Source organism: Haemorhous mexicanus, chromosome 14 (genome assembly GCF_027477595.1).
Source record: "Haemorhous mexicanus isolate bHaeMex1 chromosome 14, bHaeMex1.pri, whole genome shotgun sequence".
Lineage (NCBI taxonomy): Eukaryota > Metazoa > Chordata > Aves > Passeriformes > Fringillidae > Haemorhous > Haemorhous mexicanus.
The window spans coordinates 12,659,599-12,675,921 of NC_082354.1; the positions used below are offsets into that span (position 1 = coordinate 12,659,599).

The window sequence follows — 16,323 nt, forward strand, 5'->3', positions numbered from 1 at the left end:
GTGTTCTTTGCATCTGTACAGTCAGGAGGCAGCAGTCAAATATACTTTATGACTCTTGGTCAAAATGTACTATTCAACTGGTAAAGAACATCAAAATGAAGAAAATGAAAAATTCCCTGTAGGTAGCAGTGTAAAATTCTCAGAGGTAATACACACAAATTTGCACTTCTTACCTACAAAAATGTTGTCATTATTGACTTATTAAAATTCATATTCTTTCAGTCTGGAAAGAATTCCATTTTCCTGTTGAAGTATTGCAAACATGTTTAGTTTGTCTGTCAAAGTATGTTGCAAACAGAGATTGTATTAGGAGACTTTAGTGAAGAATGTAGCCAATATAAGAAGCTCCCTTGTACTCTGAAAAATGGACAGTTACACTTTCACAGGCGATGTAATGTTGGTATCTTGAACTGAAGTCACTTTTTATGGACAGTGACAGCTGTAGGTGGATACAAAACCACAGCTGGAATCTATTTTGAATTGGGTGTGGGCTCCTTTTGCAGTTTAAGCAAGCTGTTAATGTCACCAAGATGAACTTGAATGACTTGTCCAAGCCTTACAACAGGGAAGGAGTAAGGGTTTGTGCTGGGTCCCAGCCAGACCAGAAGGATTGAGGAATCCTCCTTGGACCTTGAGGCGTCCTCCCCTGTGCTGGGTGGCCAGGTGTGTTTCAGTACAGAGTTGTAAAAATAGTTAATTCTGAACATGTGCCCCAGCTGGGAGATTTTTACCAATGCAAGGAGGGACGGACTTTGTGTTTGTCTGAGGGCTGGATGCCCGAGCCCATGGACACAGTTACTGTAGGATGTATTTGTAAAAACAGTTTAAATAGTCTGTCAAAATCATAGATGCATAAAGCATTATGAACCAGAACCTGTAACTTTCATTCACAGCTGGGACCCACACTTTTATGAATTTATTTAAAGGCACTACCCATGTATATAAAGAAGGGCACAAGAGCAGGCACTTTCTTTTCTTCCTTCTTGCTCTTCAAGTCTTTGTGTATTTGTATGTAAATATAATCTTTCCACAATAGATATTAAGATTAACAAATGCATTCTTAATATAGCTATGAAAATATCCAAAGAGTTACTCTATTATAAATAGAAAATATAAATATTTCCAGGTGCTTTCTATGCTAATTATACCTAAATAAAGCTGCGTCTTCTAGTGTTATTGGTGCCAGTGTTTCTGCATAAACTCTGTTCTCAGGGGCTTATAAGTTGGCCATAAAACTATAGAGATATAATATATACATATATATATATATATATACACACACTATAAATATAATCATATACTATGATTCAGTTGTAGGGTTTAATGTAATCCTCATGTAGCTGATTTTTGGATGTGCTTTGAAAATGTAGAACATCAAATATAAAACAAAAGAGCTCATTCCAGACATGATACAGTAGGGATAATGCTGTGGGCAAAAGTGAAATCACTAGTTCCAGTGCTTGAAAATAGGTATTTTTACTTGAAATATTTGATACTGAAAGGTGCAGGAAAAGTGTGTTGGAATATCTGTTTGTCTACCTCAAGGATGATGGTTCTGTGTTGACCAAGAGGCAGAAATAGAGTTGTTGGAGCTGGCAGCTGTGCTGTCCAGTACGTCAGTCCGGGTGCCGGCAGTGATACTGTGACTGACAGGTGCTCAGCACTGCTGTCCCTGGGGATGTCAGCAGGGAATCAAACTAGGGGCTAATCACCCTTCCCCTTGTTCCCTGGGCTGGCACCTCACTGCTGCAGGCAGGTCAGAGGTGCCTGCACTGTTGCTCTTATGGTTTTGGCTCTCTGGAGGACTGCACTTTCCAAAGTTACTAACCTAGCACTTTCCCAGGCATTAACTTGTCTCAAAATCTATAATGCTTTTAATGAAAAATTTTCCTTTTACATTTTAATTTTTTTCCTTTTAATTTTCCTGTTTAACTAACAGAAAAAAAGCCTAATGCCATACTAAAAAAAATTCATTTAAAGACTCAAAGTGGTTCTTAATGTATGTGAGTGATTAGCTTGTGCAGACTTGAAATCTGAATGGAAACTGCTTGAGCAGAGCTGTGTGACAACAGGAGCTCTGTCTGGTTGTAGTAATGTTCCTGCCTGTTGCCAGGGCCAGGGCTGGGGCAGATAAGCAAAGCCTGGCTTGGCTCTCTGTGCTGCTGAACACTTGAGCTCATTGCATTGGATTTATAGAGCAAACAAACAACAGGAAATAAATAAAGCCTCCAACAAAACCAAACAAGTCCAAATCTATAACGGAACCAGAGATCAAAGTTACAATTACTGGCAAAAAGTAAGTTGCAGACAATCAATCAATTTATCAACTTACTTGCTTTTGACTTAAAAGTCTAAGAGTGTGAAGGAAGAGCAGCTTTCATTTTGCACACAGTAGGTGCAAAACTTGCCAAGCTGCTCGTGCTGTAAGTATTCAGTGATCCAGTATTCAGTGATTCAGTATTCAGCTGCCCTTTCATATTTTGAAAGTCTGCTTATTTCAGCAGCCTCTGCATTACAGAGGATGCATGGGATATTTCCCTCCCCTCTTCTGGTGTCAACAGGTAGGAGGCTGATATTTTCCTGATGCTAGGGACTAGTTAAAAAGAATTTAGCAAAGAACAGTGGGAATTTTTAACTCATATGAACAGCTGAAAGAAGCAAATGTGATCAAGCTTAAGTTTACTGTAGCATAAAATTACAATGACAATACATTGACACACTGTGAAGAAGTTTAACTCCATGCTAAAAGGGAAAAAACCCAAACAACCCCAAGTTCAAGAGAGGGAATATGCACTATTACATTGGGATTGTAATTCATTCTGTTTCCCTCTATTAGCTTTCTTCTTTCTAGCTCCAATTCAAGGCAGTGAGTTGGATTTTCGTCTTCTATTCACTATAAAAAAACCATTAAAAACTTTCCCTGTGTAAATATGGAAAGCATGAGGCCCTTAGAGGTGATTGCTTTTGAAGGATTTAGAAGTGGTATTGCAAATAGCAACAGTAACTGGATGGAACAAGGAGAAACCTGTGGCATTGTCTCTCTATCAAGAGATAATCAGAAAGGCTGAAGATGAGAAAGAGCTTAGAGATGTTGAGAAGAGTAACAGAAGAAAGGGGAGGTGACTGAAGAGGAGGGAAAAGCTGAAGAAAAAAATCACAAGTAGCCAGAGGTAAGGGAGTGGATGTCTGGCACAGCATATCGCTGTAGGAGGAATACAAAAGGTTAAACGATGTTAATGAAAAGAAAGCAGCCAAAGAAATGGAAAGGTGTCTGAAGTGACTGGGGGGCGCTAAATGAGGGAGAATTTGAAACAACTGTTCAGCTCAAAGCAAAAGTACAAAGGCCAGAAGAAAAAGTGTTTAAAAATCCAGTAACCAGGGTTACCCAGACATAATTTTAACTATGCAAAATGTATATCAAATTTGTAATTTCATTTTGTGATGTGTTTCACTAGCTGTACCCTTCCACTAACTTTTAAAACCAAGGACTAAACTGCTTAATGTGTTTTTCCAGTGATGTCACTTTGACATGAAAAAATGCTACAGGGGCAGAATGTTAAGGATCCATGTCATTAACCCTTTGGTACATGCAGTCTCCTAATGACAGGTGGTGCTCATAATGTTGCATTTGCCACACAAGATTGTGCTGCAGCAATGTAGAACTGTGTCTATGTGCCTGCTTTCATTTTAGGCATGGTGAACTCTCTTTTGCAGCCTGAAGCTTGGCACATGACTTCAAAACTTGGGAACCATGCAAGTTATGTACACTGTACACTATGTATTGTTCTCTAATGTGGAAATTGTACAATTTAAACAGTAATAAAAATACTCTGAAAAATCAAAACTAGTATCACACTTGCAATGATTCTGCTATTGACATCAGCTGTTGTAAAAATCTTAGAAACCTTTGTTATTGTTTTCCAAATCCAGTCACCATCCTTAGGGAAACATCCATATCTGCCTGTAGGAACAAAACAAATATATATCCTTGTATGGATAAAGATGTCCAAGTGACAGTGTGAGAGTTCAGACTGGACAGAATGTTCCTGAGGGTGACAGCCAGTGCTGTGCTGTGTGTGCTGCTAATGAGCTTCACTGGATTTCTGTGTGTCTGCTCTTCTCTTTACACAAACACCCCCTGGCATGAGGGCAGTGGAACTACAGCAAAGTGACAGCTTGCAGTCATTGATGCTACAAGAACTGGCTTTTGTGCACATTAGCCTGAGTGGCAGGTTAGCCCAAGTCACTTTTTCTCAGGTAAGCTCACACAGTCTTTATTGCCGCTGGCATTGTTTCTCCAAAGACCATCATAAAAGCTGGGTTACAAGTTCAGGTCCGTGGTTAAACAGCTGTATTTAAGTTAAATGAAGCATAAGCAAACCTGCAGTCTGTAGGAAAGACTTCTACAGATTTTAAAACCTGTGCAGTAAGTCAAAGTTTCACACACCAAAAGTGTAAGAAACTATCCTGCTGATAACACACATCTTTCTTAAACTGCCTTTCAAAGTGCAGAGAGCTGATTAGAGGGCAAGGGTATTTCAGCTGGGTAATCACCCAAAATGTTCTTGTAGCATTACTTAACCACTTCTGTTATTTTCTACGAAGATTTAACAAAAGCACCTAGGAAATAATGGTGAAATGTATCAGAAAAACTTTTCTATTTTGTCCTCAAAACAGTTTGTGGTGAACAACTTTTACAGTTAGCTTTATGATCTTGCACACCAGCTAATTTTTTTTTTTTAATCTAGAGCATTACCTTTTATTCTTTTTGTGCCTTTCATTTCTCCAATGTATTTTAATGTAATATTTAACAGAATGTAAAAACATCCTCCTATTCAGCATAGCTCATTCCTCACTGTCACTGCTGTAAAGGCTAACTACTGTTTTCTTAAGGTGTGTTGTATATAAAACCCAAGATATTTGACTGCTAATTGTCTCTTGAGAATTTGAGACAATTGATTGACATGGGGTGAACACAAGTATTGTTTAGCACACTTGCTTGTAGGCATATAAAAATCATATTGTCTTCAATGAGCTGCTTACACACCCAGATGAAGCAGGCTCAGCAGAACACAAAGCCCTTAGTTCTTGTGATGTGGTAAGGCCATCTGCTGATGGCTCCTCTCCAGTCATTACTGATTCATTCTCTGAGTGTTTCTCAACTTCCAGTTTCTGATACAGTCATATCAGTCCCACTGTTCAGGTATGGTAGGGAAATCACATCTAGATGAACTCACAGACATAGTCAGTCTTTAAAACTTCTTGTTGGCACACTGACAGCAAGAGATTTACCCTTGTTCCAGTTTTGAAATTGGTGTGTTAGCTGGACCTCTGCTGGTGAGAAAGAAGGCAGCAGGAGCAAGTTCCTAAGAGAAGGAGCAATCTTGTATCTGAACCTGCAATGCATACAGATATATCCAGTATAAAGTATTAACTCTGCTATCAGTCCACATCAGTCCATTACCACTCCACAAAAGCTTCAGCTTCAATGAATGAAACCCTAGTGACCCATAATAAAAATGGCAACAGATGCACATGTAACAATAACCTGTGTATGAATAAGTTTCTTTTGCAAATCACATCATGAGCACAGACAAAATTGGAGATAAGCTGGGAGCAGTCCACAGATTTCCTCATTATACCCACAGGTTATTTAATAACTAAAAAAAGTGTACACCATAGATATCTGTTGTATGGGATGTGAAATCACATCCTGTGCAAGATCATTTTGGGTCGTGTTCATTTTTTTAAACTGAGAATGCCATTTTATCAGTTCACACAAGTCACGTGTTTACTGGGGAGGAAATACACCCTGTGGAAGTTTTACCCAATACTTAGCCTCAACATAACACAAATGACTGATTTGTTTTAAATTCTCTCACTAAGGAATGCACTGTATCATAAAATCCATAGTGTCATATCATTCCTAGAGAATTCTAAAGACCAGAAAAAGCTTGTGCTTTATACCCCTTTGTCTAGTTTTTTCGGTCTATTCCAATTTCCCCATGGCAAATGCTCCACAGTAACAAAGGCAGTAGACCAAGGATACAGCTGAGCTCAGGCTGGAGGAACTGCTCTGGCCCAGCACCTGAGCCAGCTCTGCCTAAGCTGCAGCCACACTTCTGATATTCCAAAGACTATCTGGACCAGTGACACTAGAAACACTGGAAGTTGCTGCTCTTCCCAGCCTTTTTTTTTAATCCCTCTCTCCTCACTTGTCCTGCTGGAATAGCTGGGGTGGATGGGGATCTCTGGAGAACATCAAGTGCAAGCCCCCTGCTAAAGCAGGGTCACGCAGAGCAGGATCTCATCCAGACAGCTTCAGAGTATCTCCAGAGAAGGAGACTCCACAACCTCTCTGGGCAGCCTGCTCCATTTCTCTTCTGACCTCAAAAGGAAATTTTCCTCCTATTCAGATGGAACTCCCTGTGCCCCTTGTTCTGTCACTGGGCACCACTTTTTCCCATTATATTGATACCTGTTTTTCAGATATTTGTGGGCATTGATAAAATCCCCTCTCAGTCTTGTAATTCTCTGGTTTCAACAGGCTCAACTCCCTCCACCTTTCCTCATTTTCCTCCTCTAGAAAAAAAATACAGGGACTGATAAAATATCAAAGTTCTTGATCTCCCTAAGCTTTCACAGGACTACTTATGAGATCAATGAAAGTGTCCCAATGACAGGGGATTTGGAACCAGATGGTCTTTAAGGTCTCTTCCAACCCAAACCATTCTTTGATTCTATGATGTGATAAAGAAGTTGATAGTTGCAGTGGGACAAGAATCAATATAAATCTCACACACTTAGGAACCACGAGTAAGAATTTCTTCTGAAGATGGAAGCAAGAAACAAGACTCAATAGACTGTTTCAATGGCAAAATTATTACGATTACCCCCACACTGCAACTATGTAAAAGACAAATACAATTAGAAGAGGGCACAAGCCTCTCGCAACTGGGAACACATTGATGGTAAGGAAGAAGCAATGACGAGTGCTGTGGAACCAGGAACAGCTGCGGCAGAACTCTCTGAGGCAGGCAGGGACCAAGGCGCTGCCCGCCGATCAGGGCCTCTGTCCCACCGACGGGGTGCTGGGCGTCACCTGCGCCCCGAGCTGCCGGGCACCGCCACAGCCACCGGCGAGGGCGGGAACAGCCGCGGCCCCCGGCCTAGCAGAGGAACACCCGGGGCCGCCGCTATTCTGCCGCTTATCGCCGGCGACCCGCGGCCGCCTCTCCCATCTCTTCCCCGGGCCTCAGCTCCCTCCCTGCTCCCGACCGCAGCCGCTCCTCGGCTGCCACGTCGCTGTCGCTGTCCCGTGTCGCTGTCTCCATATCCCTGCTGCCCTGTCCCCGTCGCTGTCCTCACGTCCCCGCCCCGCCCCGGCCGTTGGAGGTTTGAAAGGCGCGCGCACGCACGCCCCGCCCCGCGCGCGCGCGCCATGGGGGCGGCGCCCTATGCTCAGCCATGACAGCGGGAAGCCGCGGCCGCCCCCGGCAGCGCCCCGGACCGCGGCTCTCGCCCGGGAAGGGCGGCCAGGACGCTGTCATGCAGGACCCTACCTCGGAACCCGCCGAGGAGAGCCGGGAGGCAGCCTCGGCGGAGGGCGGCGGGGCCTTCTGTCTGCAGAGGGTGTTTGAGGAGGTGCAGGGCTCCTCGCAGCTGAGCGCGGCGCCCGCGGAGCCGCCGGCCGTGACGGTGGTGGCGGTGGAGCGGTACCTGGCGCAAGCGCCGCCCGCCGCCTCCCCCCAGTACTGGTACGACCTGACGCTGGCGGACGGCGCGCGCTGGCACCGCTGCCACCTCGCGCCGCGCCTCAACGGGCTCGTGCAGCGCGCGCGCCTGCGGGCGGGCACGCGCCTCCGCCTGACGCGCTGCTCGTACCGCTACGACGAGAGGCGCCTGAACCGCGGCTTCTTCTGCCTGGAGGGGCTGGAGCGGGAGGGGGGCACCGGCACCGCCGCCGCGGACATCCCGCCCGACGGGCACCGCCCTCTCCAGCCCCTCCGCGGGGACAATAGGCACTACCTGCCGCTCTGGAACAACGAGGATCCCTATGGAGACGTGTGGGTACCGGACAGGCCCCCGGTGCAGGTGGATGTGGATGGTAAGCCCGGAGGAGGCGGCTGTAGGGGGTGCGGGAGGGACGCCCTGAGGCGCCGCGGGGCACCCTGAGGGAGGGGGCGGTGCTGTTCTTGTTGGGCGACGGAGCTGGGGAAGGGTCGGGAGCACAAGTCTCATGAGGGGTGGCTGAAGGAGCTGAGGGGGCCTTTTCTCTGTCTGCAATCACCTGACATCAGGGTGTAGCCAGCTGGGGCTCGGGCTCGTTTCCCAGGCAACCAGCGGCAGTGCAAGGGCATATAGTCTTAAACGAAAGTTTCGCTTTGCACATAAGGAAGAATTCCTTCACAGAAAGGGTGATAAAACATTTGAACAGGCTGCCCAGGGAGGTGATGGAGTTACCGTCCCTAGAGGTGCTGAAGGCAAGACTGGATGTGGCACTTGTTGCCATTACTTGGCTGACAGTGTGGTGTCTGGTCATAGGTTGGACTCGATGATTTTAGGGGTGTTTTCCAAGCTGATTGATTCTGTGATTGCTTGTGCAGCTGGGCTGAGCTTCCTGGTATCCTCCAGCTGTGTTTGGCCCCACTGATAATATGCCACCTGTGTCACATTTCACCTGCTCCTGTGGGAAAATCCTCTTCCCTAGGAAGATGGTGAGGCACTGGCACAGAGTTGTCAACTTGTGGATACTTCACCCTTGAAGCGATTAAGACCAGCTTGGATGGGGCTCTGAGCAGCCTGGTCTGGTGCAGCGTGTCCCTCCCATGGCAGAGTATTGGAAGGAGATGACCCCTTTGAACCCAACCCCTTCTGTGATTCTTTGTTGCTTTGAGAGAGTTTTTTTAACCCTATGAAGATACGTAGCTGTGGTGCTTGTGCCCAGTCTTCTGAGGTGTCAAGAACACTGGGTGCAGTAGTATTCTTGTGTCTGGTCTGTGGGGCAGGGTGCTCACACTTAGAAGCTGCCACCCAAAATGTGGTCAGTACTGGGGGGCTCAGGCCATTCCATGAAGCCTGATGAGGAGAGAGGTATAACAGGACTTCTGCATGAATGTGATGCCTTTGTAGGCTGACACCTGTGGTTTTTGTAATAGCCCTTCTGCTCATCTGACCATACTTCTGTGTCATTTAAAATGTGTCATCACTCTCAATTTAAAAAAAAAAGCAAAACTATGCTGTGTGCAGATAGCTCATAACAGAATTTTATTGGGGAATGATATCAGCAGATCAGCCTTTTTAAATGTTAGAAACATTAATAAAATACATGTAACATCCTGCCACTTTACTCCTAAAAACTTAGATGCTCTTTTTTGGTCTTTTCTTTTCCCCTCCCCTTAACCTTAGTCTCCAAACTGACTAATCTTGGTCATCTGGAAATGACATGGAGAAGCAGAGTGCATTTCCATCCACTTCTTGTGAGAATCCTGCACAAATCTAGACTAAGGTACTATGGAAAACCAGAGAAAAAAATGGATATGCCTTATCAGGTAAAGAGGGATAAATGCATAGGTTAACACTCAGATTGCTGTAGGATATTTGAAAATAATTTTTCCCATATAGTAAGCACATAAAGTTATTTTATAGCTATTTTATGTGGGAAATGCTGCTTTTACAAAAATGTTGAGTTCTCTAGAGCAAGAAATGCTGAATTTTGTGATCATATGTTTACAAATTTTAGTGGGTGAATTTCAGTTACTGTAGTTCATTTGAGCTTTTTGTGAAGGAAAGGATACTTTAAGGTGTTAGTAGTTTAGCAGCCTAAACATTTCTGGTCTCTATGCTTCGAAACTTGGACTTAGTACATCCTGTCAAAAAAAAAAAAAAAAGGCAATATATTTAAATTATTTCTAGGCCCTGGTTCTCTTATCTGTTGACTTTCAGACAGATTATTTTACTGTAAAATTCTTAATGATTTTTCTAATATATTTAATGTGTCATATTTTTGTGTTGAACTTCTTGGAAAAGGAGACTGGAGGTATGGTGGGTTAATTTAAAAATCTTTTTTTACTGCTCAGTGATCTGCTCAGTTTCAGATTCAGCATTTGCCCAGGTTAAAAATTAGGGATTTTTTCCACTCTGGTATTCAGTACAAGTTCTGGAACATCTTCTATATCCATTTGTAACAGAGAAATCGTTTATGAGTTAAGTACTGGTGCATTATCCAAAATAAATACCCAGCAGAATGATAATAAATAAGATGACAGTATATTGTCTCTTTTTTGCTTCAGGCTTACTTTGAAGTTGCTGATGGCTCAGGCATGATGTCAATGGTTTTGTGGAATTCTCTGTGTCCTGAATGGTATCACAGTATGAAGGTTGGCACAGTGCTGCTCCTTGCCAAGTATGCCATCAAATCCAGTTACCCGTTCAAAACACACCCCACCCCAGGGGATTCACAGATGAAGAGATTTGCTACAATTGGTTAAGTATTGCAGAAACCTATTTTGAGTCTAAAAAATACAATTGTGCAAAGTAGTTCTCCATAGAAATAAAATAGAAAGTGATGCATTGCTGAGACTAATTGATAAGGTATAAATCCTTAGTTAGTACTGCTGAAAAGTGTCTGAGCATCCAGGTTCTTGCTCTTCCCTGTTTATATTGAATCATGTCTACAAAGTTTAGTTAGTTAAAACCTTTATTTAAAAAATAAAAAAAGAATCCCTGATATCAGGAAGAGAGATTATAAAAGATAGGCCTCTAGTAATGATTTTTAATCTGATTCTACTTCCTGCTTAATAACACACATACTGCTTGTACACTCACACTTTTTTCCAGGTCATTGAAGGACATTATCACCTCACCTGACTTAAGATTTTATTGTATACTGTCAAGGCCCACAGTATCTGCACAGCTCCACAGAAGAAAGAGTTGCATTGAAGACCTCTGTGTGCTGAAAGAGCATCACAGTGGGAATGTGTATGAAGAATATTCCTTGGCTATAAAAAAGCATTTTCTTACTTGCCAGTTGTTTAGTGTGGCAGATCCTCAAAGGAGCTATACTACAAAAATACAAGTCCTGCCATAGAACAGTAATGGCCTTTCAAACTGGATTTGATCAACTTTGGAGTTGTTTTCTCTCTTCCTTCACTCTGTATGAGCTCTTTCCCATTTTGTGCTTTTATACTCAGAACAAAATGACAGCCAACTCTCAGAAAATTCAAATAACTTCTTGAAACAATATTCATGTTGGTGAAGGGTGATGTATGTATCACTTATTGACAATGACAGTTTCCTAATGGAGTTAGAAAAAGTGCATAAAAAGTTAGCTACAGTGCACAAAAAGAAGCAATGTTTTCACTGCCAGAAGCAGTATCTTCCCTGACTGATAAATATTTGCATTAAAACCAGATCTCAATGTCTGAAGTATTTGTGATGGTTTGGCAGGAGATAGAAATGTTTAGCCAGGAATGGAAATTTGTGAGGGATGGTGATGACAACTATAAGCCAACCCTGAAAACAATTATAATTGCCACAAAACCTTTCTAGGCAAAGAAGACAGAGTAAAATATGCCATCTAAGGTGACTTTCTGTATGGGCAAATATCTCTGCATTTTCATGGCCTTATTTACTCTGCACTTCTAATTTCTTACAAGCATTATTGGGGTAGAAGTGGTAACAAAGAGATCAAAATGGCCAACTCAGCCACTGGGCTGTAAAAGGTAATGGAAGAACTAGGAGTCACCCCATTGGAGAGCACCATGGTGCACAAATAAACTGCAGAAACTGTAAATCTTTGGTTCATAGAAAAGGGTGTATGGAATCTCAGTTCTTTGCACAAAGCTGAGAATTTTGTCTTAATATGAATTCACATAATTCCATGATGCTTGGATGGATGGTATGACCATATGTTCTATAAGAACAGAGTCACAAGAAAACAGAATATCCAGGAAAAATTCTAGATCATTTGTAAGATGGATTTTGTGCAACTTCTATTGCATGAGGGTTTGGGTTTTTTTTCACTTCAGATGAAGTGAAATTATTATATCACTAAGTATCTTTGTATATGCCCAATTTGGGGCCATATTTCAGGTTTCAATTACACCAAATCACAAAAGTAACAATTACTTTTTTCCTCGTTTATTTTGAATTTGTAATGCCATCAAATCCCAACTTTCTAGTGTGTTCTCAGAGCCATTCACCTGCAAATATTGTACAGTATATCTGGAGAGTTATCAATTCCCCAGTATTAAAAGGTTTTCAAATGGGGAGTCCTGCAAGGCATTGTGCTTCAGGCACATCCCTAGACTGCTGTGGAGTGACCTCTGCATTGCTGGCCCCTGTTTGCAGCTGCAGCATTGTGGGACTTGGTTAGAGATGCCATTTCACAACCTAAAACCTTTGCAACTTGGTACCTCGAAGTTCCACTGCCAGGCAGTGTGCATGTTTCAATATCAGGCATCAATGAATTTGTGTGGCACTGATGACAGCCTTTGTGTGGACTGACCTTAGCCAGGGTATAATCCTGATCTGAGTGTATGATTTTCATTTAATTTCAAAATAGTGAAACAATGGGGAGATAGTTTTGACGCATGGGAAAGTTTTGTTTCAGGAATTTTCTTGGCTGTACTGTGCTGAATGACCATATGCAAAACCACAATTGTTCTCTGAATACATTTCTAGAAAGCAGAAGCCTAGAGAGTATTCCTAAGTAGAGGGTCTGACTTGAAGTAGAACAAGAACACCTTCCTAATGTTGCACTGCCAGGGTGAGGCACCAGATAGAATTAAACAAACAGTTGTATATGTTATTTATATCTAATTAATTACTTTTCTGGGTGCATTGTTTGAATAATCCCTTACTCAAACCTAAGAAACTCCATCAGAATCTGTCTTTTATATGCTAGCAAGATTTGTCCTGTTATGAGACAACAGAGTACTGCCTTGTCTATTCTAGAAGCTGAAGCCACTCTTCCTGAACTTTTAAATCTGGTTGAAGTACACCTTGCTTGCCCCAGTGCTCCACCATGTTTGTAATTTAGCATCTAAACAGTCTGAGAAATAAATTTAAATTTTCAGGTGCTATGGAGTAGGCATGGGAAGACCTTTTGTTTTCTTCCATGGCCATGGTGATTTTCTATCTTCTTGAACTAGCATCAAATATGGAAATTCTCATGCACCAGTTCTGTTTTACGTCATGGTCTGCGCATCAGTTTCAGACCTTACTGACATTTGACAACAAAGCTAGTGTAAAAAGTACCTTGTGTCTAATCAGAATGGTTGGATTAGTTCCTGTTAAAATACTGCCTGGATTGGACTAGTTGCCTTATACAGGCAGTTGGAGAGTTTAACATTACTCAGATGATAAAATTGCTTTGTTCTACCTGAATTCTTACTTTATTTTGATGAAAACCTGAACTCAGAGAAATTGATGAATAATTTCACAAAGTCAGAATATTTAATAAACTTTACCCTGGTTTCTTTATGGGTTGTGGTTACTTTGGCTATATTATTATTATAATGATGTTGATGATGATGATAATTTGTATTCATGCTGTAAATGTCACTGACTCTTTTTTCTTTGTCAGAAATTTGCCTTAATGTTCGAGATCCTCCTACCGAAATAAGTATTATTCCAGAAGAAATGGTTAAGCCAGAGTGGGGATTACCTGAAGTTAAATACAGGTTTATCACAAGGTAAAATAGAATTTTGTTGGTTATCAAGCTGAAATTTAAATTACTCTAGGTTACAGTGAATGTTAATTGCAAATGCTTTTTGCAGAGTTTCTGAGAAAGCTTACCCAGGTTTCTTCTATTTTGCTTTTAGGTCAGAGCTGGATGACTTACCACACAATCATTCCTGTGATGTTATTGGTCTTGTGACATTTGTCGGAAGGGCTGAGCGAGCCAGGAAAAGAGGTTTGTCTATAAATATGATTTTCAGAACTTACTAAATATTTTCTAAATTTTTAAGTAAATGCTTATGCATTTTTCTTAATATTTGTTTATCTAGAACACAGCGAAGATTTCTGGCTGTATCGTTGGGCACATGCCATTGATGGGACCTCAGACCAGCCGTTCATACTGGAATTGTTTGCAACTTCTCAGCCAGATGTGTTTGAGCGTATTCATCCAAGTATTCATCTCTCTATAATACTAATAATTATTCTTAATGTTTTTCTAGTTCATTGTGAATTTCTAATTCTGAGATTAGTTGCCACTGAATTAAAAAATGCCATGATTTATCTTCTAAGCAGAAGATAGTGGATCATAAATTAAAATTTAAGAATAAAAAATAGTTTAAATATTTGAAACCCTTGCAAATTGCAGTCTGTCAGTTAGCCTAAACAATTATATGGGCAGCTGGGCCTGTGGCTCCTCTGATCTCCTTCATTTCAGATGTTTCTGTGAAGAAGAACCTGGCCAACATCTCTTGGATCAGGGGCAATTAAAGGCAGCAGCTGGTCAAATCTCCTGCTCCTCTTGACCTGTAAATACCTGGTTTTTTATGGACAGGAATAATTTAAGAGGTTTGAATGAAGAGAGAGGCAAAAGTGGAAAAACTTCATTTCTTTGAAACAGTGTTTTTTGCCCAAACAGCAGTCATCACCCAGCTGTGTTAGTTATCACACATGAGCTAAGACTAATAAATTTTAAACTAGGGAATCCTTAATGAAGGATTTTAAAAGAGCTTTAAATATTTCTTCTTGCCTTCTTTCTCTTCTCCTCCAAGCACTCATTCTTTTTTTAAGACTGATTGGTGTTGATATGCATTTTTTTATCATTTGATGCAGCACCAGCTGCACAATCCTGCTTAGATTATGGCTGCATTCATCTTGAGTGTTCTGGGGAAGTGGGAAGGAATGACATTCCAGTGTTTAATTGAGATACTAACAAAAGAGTAAGTTTGAGCTCTGTTTAGAAGTTTTGCAGTGGCATGCCATAATTTCTCATGATTTTATGCTTTTTATCCTTAAGAAACACAGCTATCTAATACCAATATTTGTACTGTTTGTTTCAATGATATCCTACCTGATGAAGTATCTTATGTTTCAATTGTAATATCTATGCTGAAATTAAATTCAATATTTAATTGCATGTCCATATGGTAATTTATAATGGAGACTCAAAACCTGTGTGAAACATTTGTAGGGTCAAGAACTAAATTGCCTTGTTTAGAGAACTTAATAAAATTAATCCAGTGTGTGTCAGTCTTGCTATTCTAAAATCAATGAACTGTCAGGAAAAAAAGATTTTTTTTTCTCCAGTGACATACTTGGTGTGCACACAGATGAGAGTGATGACTGAGAATCCTTCCAGGACAGTTTACCTTACAACTTCAAATGAAAGTCAAATATTCATTACAGGTAACTTAAACTAGTTCTAGTTTTATGTAGTTCTCATGTTGTTTCTTTGGAAAGGATATTTTCATTTTACAGCACAATAAATCAGTGCAGACTATGAGATCATAAGGAAACATCACTCAGAAGACAAGAAGGCAAATGGCATTCTTGTGAGGCATTAAAATGGGTTTATCTTATAAAAAGTATTTCTAGATTAAGATATATGTTTACTAATTCTTTCAGGCTATTAATCTTTTGATTGGGTAGCAATGGTGGTTACCACTTAAAACATCAAATAACACCTGCAGCTTTCCTATTCTAGGAGCTTTTTTGCTAGGGTTTTTTTTTTTTTTGTTATTTAACGTTTGTCTGACATTCAGTGTCAAATGCAAGTGTAGTCAAGGAATTCAAGGTACTCATTTTGTAAAACACTCTTGACAAAAGACATCTTTTGTTGTCTCTAGTCAAGGTTGTCCTAATTTGTTTTTTCTAGGTAGTGTTCAGGGGAGTTTCAAAATGAGAACAAATGTCAGTTGCCTGCTTTGGTTTTGATACTGATTATTTTTGTCTTAAAAGGGTGGCACAAGGGCCAGCCATATACCAAGGATGCCAAAGTGAAAAACTTCATTCAGTGGACCAAATCACAAAGTGAAGCTGATCAAATAAAGAAAACTGTCATCGGTGGCTATTACCCTTTTCCACGACCTCCTGATAGCTTTTTGAAATATTGTAAAAACAATGAAGGTATCATATTATCATATATGAAATATCTTTAAGATTTGTGGCCTTTTCCAGTCAGTCTTACTCCAAGAAAAGCTCCCTTTTGTGACTTAATGTTTCATAGGCTAAATCCTTACCTCACAGAAAATATTGCACTGCTAGCTGCCGGAGAATTGTAGAAGCTGACATGAGCTACACATATACCCAGAAGTTTTACTCTGAATATTCTGCTACATCAAAATTAAAAAAAGATATCCTGA

At 41.1% G+C, this 16,323-nt stretch overlaps 2 protein-coding genes and 1 long non-coding RNA gene across 5 annotated transcripts in view; 2 read left to right on the forward strand and 1 right to left on the reverse strand.

Annotated features, from left to right (window-relative positions):
• Positions 1-3,844, forward strand: part of NRK (Nik related kinase) — an 89,413-nt gene extending 85,569 nt beyond the window's left edge. For both annotated transcript variants that reach the window (XM_059859415.1, XM_059859414.1), the window contains exon 31: positions 1-3,844. In XM_059859415.1, the coding sequence (XP_059715398.1) occupies positions 1-84 (84 nt within the window). In that variant the 3' untranslated portion in view covers positions 85-3,844.
• Positions 2,663-7,689, reverse strand: LOC132333884 (uncharacterized). Its single transcript, XR_009488280.1, has 2 exons — positions 7,563-7,689; positions 2,663-5,396 (listed from the first exon to the last, which is right to left on the reverse strand). It is a non-coding gene; the product is annotated as an uncharacterized LOC132333884 (long non-coding RNA).
• The window catches only part of RADX (RPA1 related single stranded DNA binding protein, X-linked), a 21,213-nt gene continuing 12,339 nt past the window's right edge, over positions 7,450-16,323 (forward strand). For both annotated transcript variants that reach the window (XM_059859416.1, XM_059859417.1), the window contains exons 1-8: positions 7,450-8,107; positions 9,409-9,551; positions 10,293-10,485; positions 13,589-13,697; positions 13,828-13,919; positions 14,014-14,136; positions 15,269-15,367; positions 15,920-16,087. In XM_059859416.1, coding sequence (XP_059715399.1) covers positions 7,468-8,107; positions 9,409-9,551; positions 10,293-10,485; positions 13,589-13,697; positions 13,828-13,919; positions 14,014-14,136; positions 15,269-15,367; positions 15,920-16,087 — 1,567 coding nt within the window. In that variant the 5' untranslated portion in view covers positions 7,450-7,467. The remainder of the gene's footprint in view (positions 8,108-9,408; positions 9,552-10,292; positions 10,486-13,588; positions 13,698-13,827; positions 13,920-14,013; positions 14,137-15,268; positions 15,368-15,919; positions 16,088-16,323) is intronic.